The sequence below is a fragment of the Eurypyga helias genome, unplaced genomic scaffold, assembly GCF_000690775.1.
Source record: "Eurypyga helias isolate BGI_N326 unplaced genomic scaffold, ASM69077v1 scaffold31848, whole genome shotgun sequence".
Lineage (NCBI taxonomy): Eukaryota > Metazoa > Chordata > Aves > Eurypygiformes > Eurypygidae > Eurypyga > Eurypyga helias.
In genome coordinates, this window is record NW_010266814.1 from 1 (window position 1) to 26,730 (window position 26,730).

Consider the following 26,730-nt stretch of genomic DNA (forward strand, 5'->3'; position numbering starts at 1 on the left):
CTTCTCCTCAGGGCTGCCCTTGATCTACTCTCCATCCAGCCTGTCCCTATGCTGTGTATCACCTAACACAGCAGATTTGAGCCTGAACCTTCCTTCTGCTTCCATCGCAGATGACACAAAGTATTGGTAGAACCAGCTACATAGCTGGAACAACTTACATCCTAAGGGAACAATGCAGTTAATGCACCCTTCCAGCCAACAGGGCACAGGACAATGACATGGCTGGAGCAGCTCTCTGAAGGCAAAACCTTTGTGCAACCCACCACATTTCACTGCTCAGGCTAAAACCAAGACATGAAGAAAAATCATCCCAATGCATTCTCAGTCCAAGAGTAAGTAACATCACTACCAGCTCTGCATCAATTTTCAAAAGTCCTGGGGACTTTCTAAACTTAGATCAAGTTTTAGCATACTTCAGCACAATACGTAATGACCATCACCCCTTACACTGCCAGAGAACTAACTGCAGCGGGGGAGTGAAAATGCTCAAAATGACACATCAGCAGCCACGAACAAGGGCTCAGGAGTTCACGGTTCTCAAGTTGAGTTGCTCAATCAGCCAGGGCTCTGCTTTGAAAGCAAACAACACAGAAGACTACCTGAAAATGGGAAATCATGCCGAGTGATGAGTCCTCAGGCTACCTAAGCATCGTTACACTCTTCAGGTATGTTTTGACTCAGCCTACAGTATGTCTCTTCCAGTAGCACATCTCCGTCGCAAACCTGAAGTCAGCAACTTCACAAACATTTCATGCCTTGTGTAGTTAACAATCATCACAAACAAGAAAAGCCTGGACTTTGAGTTCACAGCTCTGTGAAGCCTCCAGAGAAAATCATCATTGTTTTTTTTAGCAAGCATTTGGCTCAGATTACAGAAGAGGAAAAAAACAAACTCACATGGTGCATGGAACATCACTAGCACAGATGAATGATCTTTTATAAACTTGTCGAAGTCCTCATCAGTCAGGTGATAAACTACATTTTCTTCATCTGCCCAGGGAGTCTCGGGAGCCTGTGGCTGAGGTGCCTGTGGGCTACAAGACAAAGAGACACAGCTGAAAAGTAGCTCTGGTGCTAAGTAGTCATTTTGGCAAGTTGGACTGCAAGGAACCACTTTGTGCAGATGTCCATATATGTGTGACACTAACCCTACTGCACAGCTTTCATAGTTGTACCCACCCAGAACTCAACCACTGAAACTCAGATAAAACTAGAGGAGGAATAAAAACATCCACAAGAAGCTCATGGGGACGGATCAGCAATGGAAAGGGATGGAGCGAGGAGATAACCAGACTGCTTGGTTATTACATTATAGAAATCAGATACATTTTCTGTTACCCTTTTACCCTCCTCAGCAGGATGCTCCCTTTCTCACAGCAGTCACACTTTGTAGTTCACAGGAGACATTAAAAATGAAAGAATAAAGTAGCAAGCAGAGACATCCAATGTAACCAGTCACCTTGAATACTGACAGCATGGTTAGGGCTGCCAGAGAAAGAAGGAGGTGTAGCATTGGGACCCAGAGCAAACTACACAGTCCGTCTCCCCAGGAATATATGGTTTTACCCTGAACAACCCTGTGACCTGGGGAAGCATAATGTCCTCACTCAGCTGCAGGCTTGCAGGCCTAATTCAGCAAAGCTACTCAACTGCATGCTTAACCTAAAAGAGGAGTGACATGTTCTACTGACTTCACTATAATCGCACAAGAGTTTAACCATCTTTGATGGATCAGAACCAAAAAGACTGCTCAAAGACACAGTGGCAAACCTAGAAACTGAACCCAAGCTCCTCTGGACCAGCTCAGTGCCCATCTCATCCCACTAAACAATTGTTCTTGGCTTTTATTAATACACATTAAAAAGAGAATTTGGCAGATGTGAACTAAACTATGCTAATTGATATTTTATTTATTAAAGCAGTGTTCACATACAGGACACCCAAACATACGAACATTTGGAGCCAGACTTTGAAGCTATTTTATCCTTGCCAGTTGTAGTAATGAGTTCCAAATACCCCCCCAAAATTCTCCACATTTTTTGGCAAGATACAGCTCTGGATATGACCCCATCTCTGGTGAAAGCAGATTCACTATTTTTGAATAAAATGTGTTACTGTGTTAGCTGCTTGGACCAAGGAATGGCAAACAAATGGTAATTCATTTCTCCTGCCTTGCTCACTTCTAGGCTGAAAGCCTAGTCAGATTAAAAAAAAGCAGTAGTGATACATGGATTCAGATAGCAAATTTTGTTGATGTAAGCAATGGGTCTGATCCAAGAACATTAAGCAATCCATGCAAAACTGATGCACACCTCTGCTGCTGCTAATACGATAAACAAACCAAGAAACAAACATCAAAGCAAAGATGGGAGCTGCACTCAGCCAAGCAGCCGAGAGAGAAAAAGAGGCAGGTCCCTGTCCTCAGATAATCAGTTTGCTTGTTGCCAAGCCTGTAAGAGAGCAACAACCTGCAGGTACCCTCGCAGAGTGAAGGCCTTCCAGAAAACACCATGACCCTTCACGAATTTGGAAGGGGAGTTGAGTAGGCAGAGCATGATGAACATGGACACAGTGGCTACAAACCACTGGGAGAATGCTATGTTTAGCAGGGCCTGGCATGACCTATTTCAGCAAGGAATTAGTAAAGCAGGGCACAAGATGTTTATTCAAATGTCCCAATTTAAAATGCTGTGCATGCTAATAAGCCTACACAGAAGTTGGTAAGAAGCACCTCAAGGCCTGGAGGAAACAACAAGCAAAATCTAAAATGTCATTTAAAACTGAGATGAGGCACATCCAACGCCTGAAGACCAAAAATAGCATGACAGAAGTCTGGAAGAATTATCAAGAGCTAATTCAATTAAGAATAAAGAACAAGTTCTTGATTTAACTAAGTAGCTGGTGCTAAGGAAGGGCCCAAGAGGAGTCCATAAAAACAGCAAGACAAACAGAGCAGCTACTGAGGGCAGCAAGAAGCTGTCTGACTTGCCTAGCATCCAGGCCGAGACAGTTTTATATCAGATTAAAGAAGAAAAAAATTGAACAGAATTGTTGTATGGACAAGATAGCATCTCCCGTGTTAACAATGCTGTGTGTTAGGGTAAGGCTGTATGATGGTTTCTTTCTACCACCCCATGAAAACATCTGCAACTCCTTAAGACAGTAGCCAGTGCCTATTAGGAAGATAAGAGAGGTTAAGTATCCATAGGACTGATGCATTAGCACACTTCAGCATAAGAAAGAAGCACCTTCAATAAGTAGTAAAAGAAAAGGTTTTGGAGCCCTCCAAACTAGCAGCTCTTGTTCTGAGAGAAAAGAACACGGAAAACATCCTTTCAGTAATTTAAGTAACCCTAATCTTCATTACGTTTTATCATGCCCTCTCCCAAAAATCAGCATAGATCAAACACTTTCAGCGCTTTACCACTAACATTTAGAGGGAAAACACAGAGAAGGGGAGAGGGAAAACAGTTGCTTTCCTGCAGTGTGTACCTAGTGTCCACAGAAAAATAGGTCATTTCTTATGGCTCAATGTCTGCTGGATTCTCTTTCGAGAATCTGTGATGACAGCACATGCACACACTGGCTTTCCTCGCCACGGGCTGCCACGTGCACTCTGGCACTGCCGTGCCCCTGCTCTGCAGAGCAATGTCTCGCATCACAGCGACTTCCTGACATGATTTTAATGTTATACTATTCTGAAATATAGCCTATGCACCCTGCAGCTATCTAATTACACTCTTTGGCTTTCCTAAAGCCCTTGCCAGACCATTTGACTACTTGTACTGCAGATTCCTCAGAGTAATATAATATTATGCATGTAGCAGATTTACCCCATATACGGTTTTAATTGAAACATCAATTACTGGCAAAATCCAAATATGCATAATTTCTCAATGTGGTTTCCTTAAAAGTTGTACTTATTATACAAAATGGGCAGGAAGGCTACTACTCAGATCATCTTTCAGGAAACTAATAAGCATGCGCTAACACTAAGTGAGGACAAACAGCTGTCTTTAGCTCTGGACTGCTAAAATATCAGCCAAAGCCCACAGTGGCTTGTTAGTAGAGATTATCACCGGAAAGAGATTGCAGCTGTTCTGCTCTGCCTCCAGTAGCTGTGTTCACTTGCTGTCACAGCACTGATATAAAGGCACGGCATATTACAGGGATTATCTGGATATTATGTAGGCAGACAGGGTAAAAAAAACCCACCCCAAACACGTAATGTTTCGCATGTGGTAGCCAAGTGATAACCGCCTCCTTGCAAAACTGAAAAGAATAATAAAGTGCAGGTGATGAAGTCATATCCTTGCTCCAAGGGCTGATCAGCATTGCTGGAGCTGCCATCTTGACCATTCGTATCTGAAGGCTTAATGGTCTAAATGAAGCTTAAAGACTATGGCTAGGTTCCTCCTCTTTGATCCACGGGGCAGCGTTTGTACCTCCTGAGGCTAACAGGAGTGCTGCCGTCACATCATTGGTGGGTTCCCAATCCTCCAGCGCCACTGCTGAAGACCCTGGGCTGCCTGCAACCACACACGTGTCCCCAGCATAGCCCCACAGGTACAGTAAACCACATCTATTCTGAGCCAATCTCGCTAAGCCGTATCATCTCAATAGTTTGCAACTGTCTGTTTCTTCCCATGCATTTGTTCCCTTTTATTAGCTTCACTTCACGATTATTTCCGTGGCTGCAGCAAACATGGGAAGGTTGCAAAGAGGACACAATGCCCAAGAGCCAGGGCTAACCACTACCAGCATTTCTCCATCACCAGACCGTCTCAGCTCTCTCCAGCTTCGTCATCAGCTTCACTGACAACCTGCTGATTTGCACCAGCTAAAGAGCAACTATATGCACATTCACACATTTTATCTGTCTCTCAGTCCCCAAAATATTTATGACTGCAAATAGCTCTCTTAAGGTAGAACAAGCTGCTTTCAACACCACTTTGTGTCATGAAAGGAAACACAGACTTTGTAAAAATGACAGAAATCTGGGGTGCCTTGATCTCCTGTTTGTCTCTGAAAGACACTCTAAAGGCTCCAGCTAAAGGCTGGAGAACCAATGAGAACTGCACGCTTTGTTGTTTCATTAAAAATGTATATACAAAGTCAGACCTTTTGCAAGGTACTAAGTTCAGGCACCCAAAAATCACTGGAAATAAAAGTTGGCATTTTTAACGAAGCTGAGATCTGTGTACCTGCATTTATTTTGGTCCACAGACAGTTTCCTGTGAAAGATGAAATGCAATTGTAAGATGCAAGGCATGCATACTAAAACCCAAACATTAGGCAATCTCCCTGTGCTAGTTTAGCCAATCTCAGCGGGGCAGTCATGTTTGCTCTTCCAAGCAGAGGGAATGAGGGAGAAACAGCTGTCCCTAAACCATTACATCCTGTAAATAATGAAGAGTACATGAAAGGTGGAGTTAGTGAAGTTCAGCGCCTTACTTTTTCAGCCACTCCGCTATATCCGCCGCGGTAGCACCATAGTTCTCAAAGTGGAACAGGAACTTTCCTTTCCTGTTAAAGCAACAAAACAAGGTTTAGTCCTTGCCCTGGAAGACAAGAACACACAATTATAGTCATGTGTATGATTTCTAAAGTAGTAGTGAAACATAACTGACTCAAAATAGCAGATTGTAGGATATCCCCGGACATTGTATTCTTCCTTTATCCTTTCAAATTCAGCAGAGTAAACATTCATTCCCGCAAGAACCTGGAAAAAAAAACAGAGCATAATTGTATCGATTCTTAGAATACAGCAGGAACATTACAACTTTTTTAAAGATTTAAGGAAAAACAAGGAAGCTCTGGGCGGATTCTGCCTTCATTCACACTGCTGTAAAACAAGGAGATCTCTGTAAAAGGCAGCGACATTCTTCTGATTTTGTGCAAGGGGGAACAGAGCAATATTTGAGCCACAGAAAGCATACGTCAGTCAGATTCTCACCTCCTCCTTGCTCTGGAAGTGACTCCATTTCTTTTTATTCACCCACTAAGAGAAAGATCTAAAGGGAATTCTCCCAATCGCACTACTTGTGCTCTCTTTGTGTTATTTGAATTTTAAGCTACGCACTTAACTAGATTTTTTTCCTTCTTCTGCAAGTACATGGCTTGAGGTGCATCCAAACACTAGTTAGGACACAAGAACTTCCACCCTCATCCTCCTGGTTTCCACTCCGGCAATAAATTTACAATCTTAGCTAATACCCTGAAGCTCCAACTGTCCAAGCACTGGTGTTATCCCAGTTCAAAAATCCACTTACTGAATGGCAAGGGGAAATCAGCATCGCGTGGCTGTGAAAGTAAAATGCACCCTACTTCCATGAGCCCAGGAAATGCTACATGGCATTTATATACTTTAAATATGTTGAATTACCTGACAGGTAGGGTATGAGAGTTAAGATTTAACCTTGTCCTACCCATATCCAACGAGGGGCATGTAACCATAGTACATAAATTAAGTAAAATTAATTAAGACCAGTAAGTAAAACAAAAATCTTATACTCTTTCCTTGTCTCTATCCTCACCCATCCTCCACCAAGCTTCAGGCTCAGGGCTCCTATGAATTATCCTGTGCCCTGTCCAATTGTCTTCCAAAAATTTCTGACCTAATAATGTGAAGATGTGACTGATTCAGGGTTTCTGTGGGTGTGGGATTCACATGGAGGTTGTTCTGCTGTCAAACCTTCAACCAGCGAGTTGCTGAGATACCACTTCATGATTAACTTCGTTTAATGGCATTGAGGGCTTAAATCATTTTAGCAGCCAGGGTCTTAATCCAAACACCTCCTCCTCCCCACTCCAAACCCAGGATTTTCTCCTTCCAGCTGAAATACCACATCAGAATTTAATACCAGGTTCCTGACTGCAGCAAACTGCACAGGCCAATCAAATGTGCTCAGAGCCAGCATGAAATACACCCTAAAGCAGAAAATCCAAGCTTGAAGGCCAACCTTTGCTAAGAATGTGCTGGAAAGTCCCAAAAAGATACTTTCTCTCCCCTATCCTGAGAAAGGATAATAGAAAGCTAACTGATAAGAGTACAGAAATAGGGTTTATACTGGCTGGCGAAGTCTCTTTCTTTGAATTTTCCTTGTACTTCCAACAAGATTGACTTAATTCACATGAGACTATCTAGACCCAATTGCCCCCCTTCCCTTACCCTCCGTATCACCATTTGAGGGTAAGTAAAAGCAGTAGGATCAAGACACAGTGGTTACTTTATTAAAGTGAGAACCAGGTTCGTTAACTGATTCCCTTCTAAACACCAGTCTACCAGATTTGACATTTGTCATGAACTACCAGAGGATAACCTAGGTTTTAAATGGGTGTTCCTGGCCCTTTAAGATACTCTGCTACAATTTCACTGTGTCCACCCAGCCTGCAGTGACTGATAGAAGTCAGTAACTTGGATTCATTCTGGTGTTCATACATATGAAGCATAATTAGCAAAGCCTATTACAATGGGATTCATTTTAATGACAAAAGTAACAGCTTTAGCTGGCCTATAATCACAGAATTATGTAATATCAGGCTGTCAGGCACCATCAGAATACACCTACTACCCACAGCCAGGATCCTCCCTCCATACCTAAGCTGCTCCTGCCAGATGTTTAGCTAATTTGCTTTTAGCAAACAACTGAATGACCCTGACTTCAATCTAAGTCCATTACCTCTTGTAATAGCCATAGTAGACATGAAGATCAATTTATTCCTTTCAGCTCTAAGATGACATTTGACATATTTCAACACTTAACTGCTCTCCACCATGCTACTTATAACTTAAATCGACTGAACCTTTCCTAGCTGGCCATGTCTTCTGGGCCATACCTGTTCTGCTGTGACCCCTTCCCCTACTTCAGTGTTTTCTTCATAGGATTGCTCCAAAACTGGTACCTCACAGCACTACATGAACATTTCCTACAGCCACATTTACTAGATTAAACAAAGGCTTCCCTAATTTGATGTCTGAAATAAGCGTAGGAACTTTATGCTTCTGAAGTCTTATGTTTTTACCAAAGGAGGACAGCACTTAAGCACACGCTCAAGCCAGTCTTCACGGAGTAAAGCCCTCCGGCACACTCATGAGGTCCACAGGCATTAAGAAATGCTTTGCCGACCACCAGTTCCTCCCTGCACAGCCTGCAGTGCACTGGAGACAGTCGCCTGCCAGAGCCCACCCTACTCACGGACCACAGGAATCTCTCATGCCAAGGATAAAATAACCCATCCTCTTCGGATTCAGAACCTGTTTTTTCCTTCCACACTAGTTGTAATTGAATTGCAAGATCTAAGCCAAACGTAATGCTGGAAGTGCCACCCTGCCTTCCTCTCAGTAACAGTACTGGGACAAGAAACAACCAGCCCCAGGAGAACATCGCAACCAACTACAGGTACAGTTCACCTTCTCGGTTTTATGACCTATTAAATAGGCAATACTGTACTTCATTTTCCTGCTATATAATAGCAATAATCGCTTTTGAGCCTGGCACATCCTGACAGCTAATGATAGGTCAGATTAAAAGGTCAAACCTTCAGCTCATCCAAACCAATCATAAACTTCCCAGCAAAGCCTGATCTGGAGGTCAACTTCATTCTAAGGTACCCCATGGATAATTTGTGATGGATACAGCACAGTTAACTTCAGAAACGGCAAACTGTGTACACATCCCACTCAGGAACCTGATCAGGTCAAGTTTACGAACAGACTGATTTTTGTGAAAGACACGGGTGTAACCGGCATAACTAGCCTTTCCTCTGAACTGCTCCTGCACTAAAAACACTCCAGTGCAAAAAGCACCCCTGGCCTGAGCTGCATCAATCACAGGCACTGCCAGCCTCACTGCTTTCCCACAGCCCTGTCACTGAGCTGTGCAGGATTGGCCTGGACCTACAGACACTATTTCCAGGTAAGGAAGGAAAAACTAGAACAGATCTGGAGTTTAAAATTTTCTTGTCTCAATTCAGTAAAATGAGCTGCACACAAACAAGCAAGAGATAACTGCAGGAAAACATAGCATTGCAGCACGCTTTCTCTGTGGCACTATCTCTGTAGGTGATTCTTCACATTCCCAATTCCTGCCCAGCCCTCACCTCCCAACATACCTGCCATGCAAGACAGGAACGCCTTCCCCAAAGACCGCGCTACACGATCCACTGAGGAGAGAAGGCGTTAAGAGTGCTGCCTGGCTAGACAAAAACACTCTTGAAAACATCTTCAAGGGTTGTACTGTGTCCTAAATAAATCTGAACAACTCCTACTCATTTCAGCCCTAAGCGAACAAGGATTTAAAGAAAACACTTTGGAAAAACAACTAATTTGAGAGAACATGGGGGAGTCTGACAGCACTCAGTGCTTATAAGCAGCAGTGGCAGAGCTGTCCTAGCTATGAACCACAGTGCTTCATCTTTTCCTCATCACATACCACCTCTCCCAAGGAAACCTGTAAACTTGATAGAGAAAAATCCAACAGGTAGGATTAGACCAAATCCAGCTAAAACCATGAAACAACAATCCTATTTCTTTGTCACTCACATGTTACTGATATCATATAAATTATACATTGAGCACATTATAAAACCTTGACTAGAGAAGTGCCTTTGACTTGCTTAGAGAGATCAATACGCCTTACTAGTACAAACAGGTAACTAAATTATTGAAGCTGCTGTTGATGGATTTTATTATCCATCAGGTGTGGATGTTGGTCTCTTGTCCTATTACTGGTCACTTTGGAGGAAATGGCCTCAAGTGGCACCAGGGGAGGCTCAGATTGGATATTAGGAAAGATTTCTTCACCAAAAGGTTTGTCAGGCATTGGAACAGGCTGCCCAGGGAGGTGGTTGAGTGACCATGCCTGGAGGTATTTAAGAGATATGTTAATGTGGTGCTCAAGGACATGGTTTAGTGGTGGTATTAGCAGTGTTAGGCTAAGGGTTGGTCTTGATTATTTTAAAGGTCTCTTCCAGCCTAAAAGATTCTATGATTATGGTCCAAGTTGCTTTCATTTCAATCTGGCATGAATGCTAACTCTCTCAACAGAGCTATAGTAAAACTGTAAGATTTTATTAATGCTTACGCTTAGTGGCTAGGAGGACAATCAATAGCTAACAGGGAAATTCCCCTACCCTGACACTCTGATTCTCCACTAAAAAGGTGGATTAATTATTACTATAAGGACATCCATCCCTGACCCCGCTATGAATCATCAGGCTAAAAAGCTCAAACCCACTCTGGCAAACATTTCTTTACCAACATGAGCTCAAAAGGACTACTACCTCATAAATTAGATGCTAAACAAACGTACGTAGTGTCAGAGCCTGTTTTTCCACTGGATCTAAAGGGGAAGAGAGTTAACTCATTCTCCAAAGTTTAAAAAAGAATAAAAATCAAGAGATAGAATCCTGAAGGTATCTGGAACAGTCTCATTAATTTCTGTTTTGTTTCAACTTGCTTAAAAGTTTCCCACTCCAACACATATGTGGTTTTAAATGCTTAAAAAAAGGCATTAAAAGGATTTTTAAAATTTCATATAAATCTTATCTTCTCACTTACATATTTACCCTTCAGTTCTGTGGCTGCCTGCTGGTAAGATGGCATCATTCTCTTACAAACACCACACCCTGATAAAAAAAGGAATTGTGTAAGTAATATACCAACAACTCTATTCAGACTGTTCTACAGGATCTATGTTCCAAAGCATGTGAAACAACATGATTTTAATATTAAAAAAAATATTAAACAAGATTCTTTATCTATTTCACTAAATAATTATTAATTTGGTTTTAAGGATATTACATACCACTGTTTTTGCATGTTTTTCATTGTCATGCTCATTTCTTATCCCAGTTTTGGAACGAGTAACAACACCTTATATTCCTCAGGCTCTGAGCTGAGCCCAGAGAGGAACATGCGATGAAACTCCCATATTAAAAGTCAAGGGAAGATGTCATGCTTGTGAACTCAAACAAAAAATCTTCGTGCATTTCTGGTCTTTTAGGGAGGAGGGGGAGGTACTTCAGACTCATCCCAGTTTAACGAGTCTTTGAAATTCATTTGAGACATTTCCTACACACATTAAACAGACATGAAAAGTTAAACAGTGCTCCAGTAGTTGAGAAGACAGAACTCAGAAGTAGCAACAGCCCTTGGAAGATACAGTGACTTTAGGTGCAGAGAAGACAAGGCAAGCGAGTATAGGACGAGTGTGCTAAGAGCGATCTGATGACGCTCTGGAGTGATAAGCAGATTAGCAGTAAATTACCTCGCAAGCAGCAGGTTTCACCCCTGCCAAGCAACACACATGCATGCACATGGGAAGGGGCGGGAGGGCAGACAGCGTGAAAGGAAGGAAGGCATGGCCAAGCACTTCAGACACTTAGTGAAGAAACTCCTGGGTCCACCACATGACAGTAGTCCACTTTTTTCTTCCAGTGAAGAGACAAGATTGACAAGAGTCTTGAAGATATTTTTCAGAAAGGAGGAACAGATTTTGTAACCACTGATATAGGACCATATCAGCATGCCTGGGAGGAACATCCTTCTGTGGTCTTTCCACCTTTGATCTCTTTGCTCAAATTGCCAGCAAGGTGGTTAAATTAGTACTGGTCAGAATGACAATTTCTTGGTGGGCACAAACCACTGAGGTCCTGCAGCTTCACCCAAATGCTGGACAGACATCAAAAGACACAAGTGGTTAACATTTTCTTCTCATTCTTCTATGCTTTCTTCTTGTATTTTGACTCAAAAGTAGGGGCTTAATTAAACAAGTATTAGTATTTCCACTAGTTAACACCTCCATTTTTAAAGCCCTGTTTTCAATTATACTATACACAGCTCATTTTTGTTGCCAAATCCAGACCATCTCCTGCAGGAGTCCGCTTAGACAAAGCTAACTACAAATAAATCTGTATGCCTATAAGTATACCTGATTTTTCATATTTAGTGCTGTCTGACTTTACATTATAAGTCCAAAAGTAGAGTGAATGGTCTCCAAATGACAGGTAATATCTCCTGAGGAAAGCATGACTTTACTGTGAGTCGTTTTACACAGACCAAGCATTCCTGAAATATTAAAGGAACTACATTTAAGTCTGCAGTCACTTTCATCTCCCTCCACACTGGTACGTAATGAAAGAGCCCATTTCCTATGAATCTGCCACAATGAATCTAAAGGCCCTGCTTCCAGCAAAGCAGAGAAATAATGCAGCTGTCTTCCCTATAGCTTCCCAGACAAAGCCTCTGATGTCCTCTCATGCCAAAGACCTCCCCAACTCATCCTTAGAAGAAAAGCAGAATTTTCTTTAGTGACCAGTCTTGATTTGCTGCTCCCAGTTATGAAAGGTAACACCTGTATGCAACCAGTAACTTCGGGTGTCTTTATTTTAATGCAGCTGCTGGATGTATCCTGTCTCCAGTAACAGGAGTAAGAGAAGAAAAATTGGACAAGAACCGAGACAGGGGGTCTCATATGTTAAATAAAAGATGAGGGAGTTAAGAATTGTAAAATCAGAGGGGAGAAAAAACCCTTGTAAGTGGGCTTCCTTCACAGCAGTTTAGAAAGCAGCAAAAGTATTACAGCACTGAAGACTAGCAGGTGTTTTGCCACTTCAAAAGAAGAGAAACTGGAAGGGGGAGGGTTTCTGGGGGAACGGTTCAAAGAGAACGAAGGGTTAGATAAGACACATTTCAGGAAGAGACTCGGTTGTGGAAAACAATTATTCATGATACAGGTAAACTGTGAAAGCACTCTGCAGCTGAACTCTCCCTGAAGGGGCGATTTACAGGCAGAGCAGGCATATCATCTCCTGCCGATGCTAAGGCAGCAGCAGTGACTGGGAGCGACCATGCACCGTGTCAGGCCACACAGGACCATCCTGCTGCAGAGTCTGAAGGCACAGAGCTGCAACTAATTTAATTAAAGGCAAAACCATCCTCTTAGTGATGCAACAAACTAAGTCTTGTGTAGTTCTGACCATCTTGGCAGTACTCAGATGAGACAAAAAGGTAGAATGGTGTTTCAGGCAGTAATTACAAGAGAAAATATACTGAGTAACAGATAATGCTGCCACGGGACACAGTTTTAAAGAGAATCAGCCAGCAAATTGCTAGTGGTGTCCAACATCAATTTCCCTATCAGTGCAGCGCTGGGAGGCTTTTCAAGCTCAGGTCATACATTCATTGCTTTCTCACGGTTCCCCTGCTTTCCAGCTGAGCAACAACTCCAGTGCAGCACTACGTTGTTCTGAAGAGCTAGAAAACCTCTCACATACGAGTCACCAGAAAACATAAAAAGGCAGATGCAAATCTGCAAAATTAAGGAAGAAGCAGCCAATACAATGACAAAATAGCAGCAATACAAAGTCAAGGTGACAAAAGAAATGCAATGGCTGCAATGTGCAGCCTTCCTCTTTCCTTCCTGATCCACCCCCCTGTCATGAAATCCCACTTGTATTCAAGTTGTTCCTGACAATGTGGGTAGGAATACCCAGGGTGCCTCCTAGATAGAGTAGGAAAGATACTCCTGCTCCTGACCACTGCACTGTTCCCTCTGCTTGCATCTAGGGTTTTTTTTTCATCTCCAGTGTCTCCTCCGGAGATCTCTTGCTTGTGTTGAACCAACTTATCTTATGCTACGGCCCAAACGGCAGAAGTAGAAAGCGTGTGCAATACCTGGTCACACTTACAGGTCTGTACAGGCCAGAGGGCTAGACACTCTCAGACAGATGTATTAACACTTATGCGCCCAGCATACAGTGTTTGTCTTGTACAACAAAGATCTAGACAGGAAAATGGGTAAAGAAATTACATAAAGCAGCTGCTTAAAAGAACAAAGAGCAAGAGCCATCATCACATGAAACAGAGGCAAGATTAGGATACAAGTGATGGACAACCAGGGGAAAACTGAGGACAAACAGGCAGAACAACATAAAGAGTTGAATGATAAAGGAGGGACAAGATGGTGTTAGTGAAGCACAGGCAAGGCTCCTACTCAGACATCTCAGTTGAGAAGGAAAAAAAGAGGTGACAGAACATGCTAGGTTACTTACATGGGGCATAGAACATCATCAGAAGGGGTTTGTCTTCCTTCTTCAGCAGCCTTCTCAATTCCTAGGGAATGTACCAAAGAAAATAAAAAGATCTATAACCAAGGACACCTCTTATTATTAGTGTTACAACTTAAAAAACCGTTAATATAAATAAGTGTGACCAGCAGGTCAAGGGAGGTAATTCTGCCCCTCTGCTCTGCTCTCATGAGACCCCACCTGGAGTGCTGCATCCAGCTGTGGAGCCCTCAACATCAGAAGGATATAGACTGGTTGGAGCGAGTCCAGAGGAGGCCCTGAAGATGCTCAGAGGGCTGGAGCACCTCTGCTATGGGGACAGGCTGAGAGAGTTGGGCTTGTTCAGCCTGGAGAAGAGAAGACTCCAGGGAGACTCCAGTACGTGAAGGGGCTACAAGGAAGCTGGGGGGGACTTGTTACAAGGGTCTGTAGTGACAGGACAAGGGGGAACAGGTTTAAATTGAAAGTGGGGAGGGTTAGATTAGATATCAGGAAGAAGTTCTTCCCGGAGAGGGTGGTGAGGCACTGGCACAGGTTGCCCAGAGAAGCTGTGGATGCCCCCTCCCTGGAATTGTTCAAGGCCAGGCTGGATGAGGCTTGGGGCAACCTGATCTAGTGGAAAGTGTCCCTGCCCATGGCAGGGGGGTTGGAACTAGATGATCTTTAAGGTCCCTTCCAACCCAAACCATTCTATGATTCTATATATGTATTCATAGAATACAGGCTCATGTATCTGAGGGAAGAGGGGTCATCTTTCTTAACAGACAATACTTGAGTTTCTTCTCATTGCTCAATTTTAGCTTGAAGGAAGATGGCAAAATTTATTATAGTTTCGAATTATCTGCTAAGTATTCCAGATTAGTATCTTCACTGCTGAGATGTGGAAGCTGCATGGCCTGGCTTATTCTCACTGCAGAATCTCCAGCTGTGGAAACTTTTTCTTCTCTGATCCATCCAAAAAGCCACACTCTAATTCAGAAAGTCAGACTCAATAATAAACAAGCCAAGTTCAGTTTCCACACTATGAAACCTTGTCAGAACTACAGGAAACCATGAGACTAGATATTTCAGTACCAGCATGATAGAGAAACCAGATTAAATTTTCAAATTGAACGCAACCCTTGGAAGTCGTGTAATAGAGTACAAAGGGTGAACATTAAAAATTAATCTTTGCACAAAAGCTGAATGTCAAAATAACTGTTTCTAATATTAAAAATGAAAGCTAGAAAATTGAAAAGGCCCTTTATGAAATACCAGCTACAGTCCAATCAATTAAAGTTTCTATAGACTAGAAAACTAATACAAAAGACCAAGCTGATTATATTAGAGGAAAAATCATGGGTCACTCTGTGGTGGCACTGTCTTTTTAAGATAGCTTCGTTGTATTTGCTGCTTTTCCACTTAACACTGAGAGGACAGTTACCGTACAAGGTTAAATCAACTCAACACCTGGATCCTATTCCTTCCTGCTCCAGGCCTCCTGAGATGACCTCAAGCGTAAGAGCAGTGTTCCACTTCCTACTTGCATCCCACAGTGACTGCACCTTGCAAGCTGCTACACTTGCCCGAGACAAACAGGTCTCTTCACCACATCATCCACAATGCTCTGATACCTGTTGTGTAGCCGGCAGACTAATATCATGGTCACACATAGGGGACAGGAAGGGGGGGAGCTGGAGACTTTACTCCATAGTTATCACAATCCACAAACTTTGTCAAGTCACTTAGAACAGTTTAGGTGCTTTAAAATTCCCTTCCAAGGAAATAATGGTGCTTCATGAAGAGTTAACACAAGCATACACATTCCCTTCACCCCATATAGTTATAAAACATATAGAACATCCATCCAGCTAACGTACCTTTTCACTGTCAACATGCACAACATCTTTGGCTTCGGGATCCTCCTCCCACAGTGGAGCACCTTCTGGATCCTTGAGAAAGGCCACCATTGACTGTAATAAACAGGGGAAAAGAAGCTTTTAAAGCAAAATGAATGGAAACCATGAAACATCCAATCTCAAACCCACGCTGTCATGCAAACCCCATCCAATTAGTGCATTTGGTTTTCTGCTCATATACCCACCTGCTCTAATGCAGACGAACACAAACCTCCTATTGCAGAACCAAGTGATGCATGGGTATGTACCTTCCGCACAACTGATATCCCAACTTACCAATTCCCATTTCCACTATAAAACTGGGGAAAATAGCGTGGAAGTAGACCAGCACACAGAGAGTATGTTCAAGGATCCTTCAGAGAGCTCTTTCAATGGTACTAGCTCTGCAGTACTTCCACAGCTGCTCCCTGGCTTGGCAGGAAAGCTGTCTCTTTACGCAGAGGTCAGGTTCCTATGCCCTTCACCATATCTGAGTAACCTTTGAATCTAATAACCCTGGTTGGAGGGTACACTGACACTCGCTGTGAGCAAAAGCTACAAACTCCACACTTAAAGATCAAACTGCACACTTGGTCAAAGGAAGAATAATCCACCAATAGTTGCCTCTATGACCCATTCTACCTAGAAGCTGCATGCAGTGGATTTTTAACTAGAAGCGTAAGAAGCAAACATGACGAGACAAGTGGGAAATACAAGATCTTATGATTCTGCAGCTCCCGTATTGAACAAGCTGAGTACACATGCATGTGTGCTTTTAACTGCTTTACGTGACTGACATGCAACCAAGAGTCCCATTTCTGCAGGCCACAGACATTCTCTTTATCATAAGGAAACACTCTCTGACAGTTTTGATTTCAGTCTGAGCTCAAGGGAAACTCCATCCCTCTGAAGCCAATGAGACACTCTCCATGGGTTCCAGCAGTCGCACTGTCGCCCATTTCCAGCTGGACATGGAAGGACAGGCTTGACCACCGTTACCCTTGTTTGTCTGTGCTCTAGGAAACATAATACTTGGTTTTCTGTGTTCATTCACCACTCAGCTCAACCCCATTTCTTTCTCTGTGGCATTGCTTGCAGGTACATGTCCACTCCCTGACAGGATCCCTGTCACACCAGTAACACAGCAAGGTCCCAGAGGAACCTCCATCCATGTAAGAGTGAATAGATGATGCTGCCACAGCACTAAGTGAACTTACTTGGAGTTGAAGCAAAGAAAAGCTTCATTAAAGCCTTTTTCAGCCCATGGGATATTTTACCAAAGCAGGTCATGACTGAAGAATAGAGCTGAGCACATACTAACACACACCAAGAACACCCATCTAAAAGCCTAGGTTTGAACACCACCTTCTTAAGAGCAGGTTAGGAGCACGCCTGACGACACATGCCACTGAAACAGCTTCAGAGACAGTTTCGCCACCGCTCTGCCTTCAGTAGGGCTGCTCTGGCACAACATCCCAAGAGCTTATCAACAGACAGTAGAGTTCGGCTCGTTTTCCTTCATCTCAGTCACTCAGTACTACAAGTCTCGGGAGGATTCAGAGCTTATGGCAGGATCCATTTATTGCATTTATGCTTCTGTCTACTTGCATAGCTAATATTGAGGAGATTTATCTTATCACAAGAGGCAGCATATATTAGTCACCAGACAGCAAGGAAAGCACTTAACATACACAGTAAGAAGACCTAAAGGGTGAGGTAACAGTGTTGGGACCACAAACACTTCAAGGAAAAATTTGGTTTAATACGGCATTAGCACAGAAAGGAGCTATCTAGGAAAATAAAATCAAGTAATTTATAACGGAGTTTGTAAAAAGCTCTAAAATTAGAGGCATTAACATCCCAAATCATGCCCTAAGAAGACTTAATAATACATGGGGAAAGGAGACAAGAGGACAAAACAGGGGAGATGTTCTACAGTTCGAAAATCTACATCAAGTTCTGCTCACTCTCAGTCTGCACAGACCTCACATATACACGAGGAGAGCAAAGACGGGACAGCATTTTAAATGGCTAATGAGTGCGATTGACTCTGCTAGTTTCAAGAATTCCTGTGTGCCAAGTTCAGTCATGCAGAAACAGATGTGGTTAGAGGATGAGGGATTAAAGAGATTTAATTCATCCAGCCTCTCCCGCTCAGCCAAGAGAGAAAAAAATTAGATGTGTAATGTGTTCTGGCAGGAGCAGGCAGTACGTTGGCTCACACTCATTACTCCATGCAGTGAAGAGAACTTCCTGTGTGCCTCTAAACGGGAAAGAATCGCCCCAAACAAACCATAGCACTTAGTAATCACAGAAAAGCAGTGGTCCCAAGGCTGCTGGGTTAGAAACCAGAGCAAGGTCCAGGCCACAGCAACCCCCATGCTGAAGAATGAGCTATGCTCCTGTCCTGCCACGATGTGGTTAGGACCCACTCTGACCCCACGGCACCGAGCGCACCAGGCTGGACTGTAACCCGCTGCCCAAACCCTCTGTGACAGCTTTGAACCTTAAACATCGATCTCCCAGAATACAGGATGCTGCTTCATCTATCTAGTAGCCTGTGCTGCTAAAAGCAAGCAAGTTGTAACAGCACAATAGCTGTTAAAGGACTATCACACATCGACCTAGGTTTTCACCTGAGAAAAAAAATAATGCAGAAACACATCCCCGTACTTTGCACTCCTTTGAAGTATAAGGCAGGAGGGATGGGTATAAAAAGACTTCCCTTGATTTCACACACACTCCTTACAACAGCAAACTTGAAAAGGATTCAGATTTTAGAGCAGACCAATTTATTTGGTTGGTCTATTCCCTTCGCTAGTACTGAGCAGATTTGTACTTTAATGAGTTTTTCTCCATTTTAGAAGGAGAGTAAAGCTCTCCCCACACTTTATCCACCAGAAAAGGCTTTGTCGTGTAATAAGCACAGCCTGGCTACTGGCCTCATGGCACTATCAAGGATAGGACATGGTGTGGCTAACGCAATGTAAAAGCAGACATCCCAGTTAAGATAAAAGACTGATTGAAGCTTAAACCTCCAACAGCAGCCGACTACAGGTACTATACTAGTACCATGCTTACATAGCACACACTGGTATATGCCCTCAATTTCTGGCAAAAAGTAATTAAGTTTATGGACTCTGCACCAGCTGTTGTATTTGGACCTCTGTGCTTGCTATCAATGGATCAGTCCTTTATGACTATCTAAAACTGCTTAGGACTCAAATTCTTGGCTTTCACAACACATAGCAGCAACTTTTTTTAAGCACCGCAGTTATTTGTTTCAAATCAGCTGCCCCCAGATGCCACCATTTGCACCCAAGTTTGGAGAAAAAACAACAGGTAATGACTTCCTTTTTCAAGCTACTCAGTTATACAAATATCTATCATAAACTCCTCCAGTTGCCCTTTATTCCAAGCCCAAGAATCTTCACATAACTATCCAAGCCATCCGTGCGCCTCTGATCATCCTCACCGCCCTTTGAGGGTACTTCTACACCTTTCACTTGATGAGGCAACCAGAATTGTGTACAAGACACAAGATGAAGGAACCCAATGGGCTCAGATGGTGCAATAACCTTTCTTCCTCCATTCTCTGTTCCCCTCCTAATCATTTGACTTAAGTACTATCAGGCACGGGGCCAACATTCTCAAGCCAATGCTGTCCTGACGGTTAATTCAAAACGCATTACAACAGCCTGCATTACTCCAGCACAGTTGGAGCTGTGTCTTTTACTTCCCTCTCAGGTTCATGACTCCCCAAGTTCTTATTTTCATACCAACAAGCCAATTGGTATTGTGAGAACCTAAACCCTTGTGCAAAGAGTTGGAAAAGCGTTTTTAAAGCTACTCCTAATAATTGTCATGACCGAACTTCGATACCTTACAGTCCACCTCCCTTTACCAGACACCCCGAACAGCTCAGATCCTAACACAGGTCTCAGCAGCAGGAGATTCTGACAGCTAACTTCCCCCCACTATGCACATCAAGCTATCCTTCATGCCTCATTTTTCTAACAGTAAACCCGCAAGGGCATCTCTGCTAATTACATAAGGATTTAGTTACTTTAAGAAATGAAAAGCTTTTCTGAAAAACCCAAGTACACTATCAGCTGGATCAGCCACGTCTATGAAACTGCCGATTACTTCAGAAGAATCCTTTTACAGTTCTTCAGAGCGGTGTCCATCATTCTCCAAAATGTCATACATATATTAATATGTGCACTGGGTGCCTGGAAAGAAGACGTGAGTTTTATTGCCACAAGCTTGCTGAACAATGTGAAACAAATCCTTTAATCTCCTGGTTCTTCAGTGTGTCCACCTGTCCGTAAAAGGGGTGTGATACCCTACGTAATTGTGTTGCTCTGCTGCTCGCTGTCTGTAATGTACTGGGAGATTCCTGACAAACACGGCTGAGAGAGAGGAAGAAAGGACACTGCCTCGACAGAAGGATACAGGGGGAAGTAGTGGTAAAGAGGGAGAAGCACAGCAAGCTTTCAGGCAGCTATGAGTGGCAGAACAAGTAAAGGCTCAGCCAAGTTCTCAGACCACTGCCCAGCTCTGATGCACTGTCCAACCTGTAAATCATCAGGCGCTGGTTTCACAGGAGCAGTTACGTTACAAAAGAGTAGAGGTCCTAGAGAGAGGGAGCTTCAAAACCCTCTCTTCCACCCACACTGGAATCTCACATCCCTGCGCACGGGATACTGCTTCCTCCTCCCCAGCATGCAGGGCGAGAGGGAAAGGGGAAATGCTCATCACAGAAGAGCAACTGAAGGAATAAACGGTACGGTTCCTGTTGTGTGACAGCTGCCTCTCAGCCCAACACTCCCTGGGGCTCTACAGGTGCTTTCCATTGATCTGACGTGTAAGGAAGAGTCACTGCACTAATTCCCGGTTGCAGTACTTCATGGAGGGCAGGAAAGGCCATGCCACGCATTGTTCAAACCACCCAAATTTAGGCAACTAACCTAAAGTCCCTTGCCCCACCACCCACCAAGAGGGGAAAAAATTCACCAGGTGCATTTCCTCCCCAAGCACAGGAGGAGCTCCAGGCCCTTGCTGGGCACCAGAGCCAGACAGAAGCAATTTCTGGAAGCCAACTCATCGCATGGCTTCACCAGGGTTTCGCAGAGGAAGGCTGCACACTTTCCACCTGCTTACTGTGCTTTTAGTCCACCATTTCCACAATCATCAAGGCCCACACATTCATTTCACGATTCGGGTCACCTTCCTTCTGTTGCCCTCACAGAACATTGCTCGGTGTTGCTTTGTATCAAGGTCTGCAGGAGAAGGAAGGTTGTTTTCTCCCTGCGGCACTCAGGGCACATCCACAGGAACTGTGGTTCCATAATCCGATAAAAGATAAGGCCACTCAGTTTTCTCTAAAGACCTAAAAACCTCAGAGAACTCCTTATCAGAATGCAGTATCAGTTAATACTTTTAGTTATACTGACATTAACAGCACCTTGTAATCAAAACAAGAAAATCCCCCTGTTACCAGCCTGCAAGTTAACTCACAATTTACATCACAGTTCAACATGGGTTCAACCTTTTTAACAATATACAATTTTCCTGGATCTGTGGTTGGCAGACACCTACACACACAAAAACCTTGGGGTCATTCTGACAGCTGTTTATGAAGATTAAATCCCTTCCTTTCATGCCTTTCGCATGAAAAAGTACCAACACCTGGTTTTAATCCACAAGTATCTCCCCCATATCTCGCAAAACTGAAAGAATAATAATCAAATATGTAAATTTACCTTCAATGTGACCGCTCTGTTATATTCAGTATGGAATGCACCGTCCCTGTTGAACAAGGAGTGGGGAATAGTGTTAACTTACAGTTACGTTGCTGGAAATCATACAGCTGCTCTCCCTCACTTCTCACTAACCACAACAACATTATCCGGCTGAAGCCACAGAAAAAAGTAGAATTTATAGTACAGTAATATAAAGGGGAACAAAAGAGTAAGGAGAAAGGAAGTGTGCAAAACAGAGTATAAAGCAAACAGCTTTCTAGTAAATTATTTCCTCCCTGACACTTAAAACGAGAACATTTACTAAGGTACGATCTTTGGAGATGCAGCTGCTTGGTGTCTCACACTTCACAACACTCCCACTCCTATTATTCCCAGAAAGAAAATCTCTTTCTGTCTCACTACATTTGCCTTTCTCCACTTACTTTACAAAGTGCTACCTCAAGTCAGAAAAGCAAGCACAGAGAGGTGAAGCCGTTTGCCCAAGGCACATGCCAGCAGGTGTCTCTTACGTGACAGAGAAAGCAAGAGAGCTCAAACCTCAGGCATCAGCCCTGTGCACTGGCTAGTTTTAGCCCACTGGGCATCTCTCCCAGGGCCCACTTGTGCTTTACTGTATTCTATTCAACAGCAGAATTAATTTATCTCAACGTCTGTCACAACACATGCTTGCAAACTGAAGAAACAGCAATTTCACATGTCAAGGGACAAAAAATAAGAGGTTTTCATACTGCAACAGTATGGAGCTGCAAGGAAAACAAATGGTCCTAAGAGGGGCATCAACAATTAAGAACTACAAATTCCAGCCCAACACTCACTTATAATGGAGTAATTCCACTCCTTTCTCCTTTGAATTAGGATCTACTTTCATCTTCTTGCATAATTTTCGGCTTTCAGTATCACTGCAAAAAACACATATTGGAAGAAAAATGGTTACAAGAAAGGAAATCAAATGCATTCAGCTCTGAAAACTACTGCTCTGCTTCCTCATCAGCCAATCAGTTGCAACTAACAGTAATTTGGAAGCTGTTGAGATAAGTTTGTGGGACAAGCACTGTGGAAAGCTCCATTAGCTAATTTAATTTCTGTTTGCTTGGTCGGGACAGAGTGAACGGGACAGAGTGAACTGTGTTAAAACAACATTCCAAAGCCAGGTCCTAACCAGGGGTAAAGACCATTCTAGCATGTCAGAGTACCTCAGAGTAGACTTCCTGTCCATGGGATTAACATCAAATTTAGGCAGACAAGTTTTCAAGACGACTGTGCTACTGTTAGGGTGATGGTCAAGGAGCACTGCTTGTGAAAAGTTTCAGAGAGAAAGAGTAGGTCAGCTTTTATACATGGCAGAAGATAACCCAAAACCAAAAAGCAACATCTTCATGGTACCTCCAAGCCCAGATCACAAGTGGCTAGCCTTAGACCCTGCAGAAAACAAAAAACAATTCAAATTTTGGAGCCCCAAGACGAGCAACCCTGTTCAAACCAGGTATTAGGGATGTGTCCTGTACCCACACCTGGCAAGCAGAGGTAAGGACCACAGCTCCTGACAAAGGAGGCATTAACAGCAGACAGACCTGCTGGAGTTGGTTTTCAAACTGAATTGCTTCCAGCACCAGATAAGCCTGAGTTGAAGAGAAAATGGTCATGGGAGAAAACTGCATATACATTTGCTTAGGTGGGCAGGTGAAGGGTCTTCATAGCCTAACTGCTCTACTGAACAACACAGAAGCAAAGCTAGAAGGATACTTCAAGCTAAAGTGAATATGAAGTCAGTCAAAGACCGGGGGAGATGAGTGAAAAAGCAAAACTACAAAGAAAAGAGGATGATTCACATTGACAAGACTATTCTTCGCATTGACAAACAGCAAGATTAAAAAGCTTGGAAACTTGTTCCCAGCAGAGGACAACTTGTACCTTTTACGCAGATAAATCAATTTAGAAAATGAAAACACTGAAAACCCATCAAGTTTAAACTGATTAGAGCCACATTAGAGTCACTGAGATGCAAGGGTTGCAAGAGCTCCAACCAAATTAAGTGCTGCTGCCAGCACTGGTGCTAATTCTCCCAATGTTCTCCAGCTGCCTTTCTGCAAACTGAGGAACAACAAGAAGTTCACAGTGTGCTGCAGATGAGAGCACACCTTTGTGGAAACTTCCCCAACGCTTATTTAGATGGGAATGAGGAGGGGGGGTGCTACGGACACATGCAGCAACATCAGAGTATTACGCTGAAGACTATCAGAGCACTCAAGTACCTCACCAGGAAGGAGCACCTGTAATCCCAACCGTACAGAAACGTGCTTATCTGAAGGGCCTTACTGAATCCATGTCCGTTCTGCATTTTCAGATCACAGCCAAAGCCAGTCACTGTAACCTGTAAACACTTTCTTTGCTTCTCCAGGAGCCTGGAGATCTAAGCCTGAGAATAAAGTAATTTTCCTAGATTATGAAGCAAATAGCCTGGATTTGGAGTTCTGCCGAAAAGCTGGTTTGCCACGTGGAGTTTCTACAGAAAGTCTGCAGCAACATCCTATCTCCTCTCACCTGCATCCTTCAACAGTCCCAGGGGCTACACCTAAACAACTTGAAGGCCAGGGAATCTCAGGAGGAAGGACCAGTTTCAGATCATCCTCCCGTTCTACCCCAGATCTAGAGGCAGGGAGAAGCTCTCATATCCTCACCGGAGCTGACTGCCAGACAGCTAACCAAACTCAGCCCACACCCCAGTCAGCATTTGTAAATGCTCTTCTGGACACTCCCAAATGTTTACAGGATACACCATGCGGATTTCTGGCCATCTCTGTCTTGCCAAGAGAGATGTTCGGTGGTTGAGATGAACAAGTGTAATACTCAAACCTGCCTCCAGCAAGAGGGTCTGTCAAACGCTGGAGGTGTGCAGACAATTGTTCTGGCAGCAGTGGAGGACTAAAACGGGTAGCAAGACCATCCTGTTGCCAGTTCTGCCACCAGCCTGGTACAACTTCAAACCATGTGGGGGGGGAAAAAAAAGTGTAATTTTTCCTTGTGTGTCATTTAGAGATCTGCATGCTCATCTTAGAAAAGTTGTGCAATGGCTACAGTTGAAAAAGGTTACAGACCATTACTGCTGAGATGTACTTGTGAGCAAGCAGCTAGCTCCCACCACTTCAACTCCTACAGTTCATTTTCTGTTTGCATGAGTTCCTATTAAAAACAAAAAAACAGATAAGAACACTTGTTTCATTGGAAGGAAACAGGATCTAAGCCTGCCCTGCTTTCAGGATTGCTCCGTTTGTAGAGATTCACATAGCTGCTTGAATGCACATCCATTCTCACCGCAAAAAAAGCAGCAGTTTGCCCCAGTATGTCTCCTACCATTTAGTGGACAGATTCCCTGGACTGCTGCATTGGGAGTTTAGTCTGTTTATGCAAGCTATCTGAACTGATGCAAGGGATGGAAGAGGAGCAAATTCCCAGAATACGAAGTGTCTAAATATGTATCAGCAATTTTTTCATGCATCAGTGCAGGTTTTTGCACATGCCAGACCCACCAACTCAGATGCTACACTAATGATTCTTTGCAAAAAGCAGAAAAGGAAACATACAGAAATGGCAGGAATAGACCCATTCTGCTTTTCCTTCTGTTTTCACTTACACCCAGACAAAAATAACCTGCAAAGAGCAACCTGTTCTAATATCACTTGGTAATGACCATTATCCTTAATAAGAGTAAATATCAACACAGATGCAGTCTCTGCTCTGAGATTTGTCTCTCTTGGATATCAGCCAACAGCCTCTCTCTGAAGATGAGCTCCTCAACTCTCACATGGGAGAGGGTAATTAGGACTCCGGTTCTTGCAATTTAATTATACCACTTGAACAGGCAGCGTAAGAGTTGGTTGTAAAGATGAGAAGGGGAAAAAAGAAGAAAAAGAAAAAAAGAACAAAAAAAAAAAAGAAAGAAAAACACCACCAAAACCTAAAAAGCCAGAAACCACCCCTGAAATTAGCACTTTACCACCCAGGCCAAGACACTCCAGACAAGGCACCAGGGTCAGGAAATCCTGGTTTGAGGATGAGGTCAGCAATGTGCTCAAGCAGCCAATCTCGGCTGCCTCATGCCATTTCTGTCCTGAGCAATTCCAGCCCTTGCAGGTCCCTGCTGTACTGCTGAAGGGACCCTGCTCTGCCCACGGGCAGTCCCACACCTCACCCAGCTTCACCTCTGTGGAAAACCATCCAAAATGTCAACCTATTCGCAACACCACAAGGGACCTAACCAGCAGCTGTCTACGTGGTAGTAAGACCAACCCTTAAGTGGCATGATGGCACGGCTTCCTTCCACGCCCACAGGCATGTTCCCCACGCTCCCCCTTCCCACGAAACCAAACCAGGGCACCAAAATGCTCCTTTGCAGAAGCAAAGACATACGGCAGCTTGTTAAAAAGAACAATAAACTGAAAGATGCAAGTTGACCTAACTAAGCAAGAAGTCTAAATGACAACACAGAAAAAAGAATCCTCCTCCCCTTTCAATTCACATCCCCATCTCCTCTACTGGGAGACACTTCTGCGATTTGGGGTTACGATGGAGGTGGCAGGAAGCCAGACTGGCACCGTCCCTGTAAACCTCTGAGGCCCCTTGTCAGCGTTAGCACGCATGAATAATCGGTTGGCACAGGCAGCCAGCTGTTAACGGGGCAGGAGGAGGGCGAGGGGCTTAAGAAGGAGATCGGACCTCCTTTGGCTCACCACCAGCCAAGCCTGCACCACAGGCCACGGACGCTCCTCAGAAGCGGCGCAGGATGCTCTGCCTGTGCAGGGCTGTCTGCGGGCTTGGGAGCACACAGGCATAAAGAAGCAGTGAGGGATACTGATGGCAGTCCCCAGTGGCAGGAGCAACCCAGAGAAAGGCTTTTGCAGCAATGTGGCAAAGTAATTTGGAGACAGAACAGAGGACAAAGCTAGACAGGAGGAACAACATGAAGTCCAGAAGTTTGGCTGCAGTAAACACATTAGTTTCTAAAAACAAAACAAGTCTGA

General features: G+C 43.6%; 1 protein-coding gene across 1 annotated transcript in view; it reads right to left on the reverse strand.

The window, feature by feature from the left end:
* Positions 1 to 897: 897 nt before the first annotated feature.
* The window catches only part of PDIA5 (protein disulfide isomerase family A, member 5), a gene marked incomplete at both ends in the record, with an annotated part of 38,751 nt that continues 12,918 nt past the window's right edge, over positions 898 to 26,730 (reverse strand). The window contains 8 exons of the mRNA XM_010157230.1: positions 898 to 1,034; positions 5,455 to 5,526; positions 5,631 to 5,722; positions 10,562 to 10,629; positions 14,056 to 14,116; positions 15,930 to 16,022; positions 21,713 to 21,758; positions 22,528 to 22,611. Of these exons, the coding sequence (XP_010155532.1) occupies positions 898 to 1,034; positions 5,455 to 5,526; positions 5,631 to 5,722; positions 10,562 to 10,629; positions 14,056 to 14,116; positions 15,930 to 16,022; positions 21,713 to 21,758; positions 22,528 to 22,611 (653 nt within the window). The remainder of the gene's footprint in view (positions 1,035 to 5,454; positions 5,527 to 5,630; positions 5,723 to 10,561; positions 10,630 to 14,055; positions 14,117 to 15,929; positions 16,023 to 21,712; positions 21,759 to 22,527; positions 22,612 to 26,730) is intronic.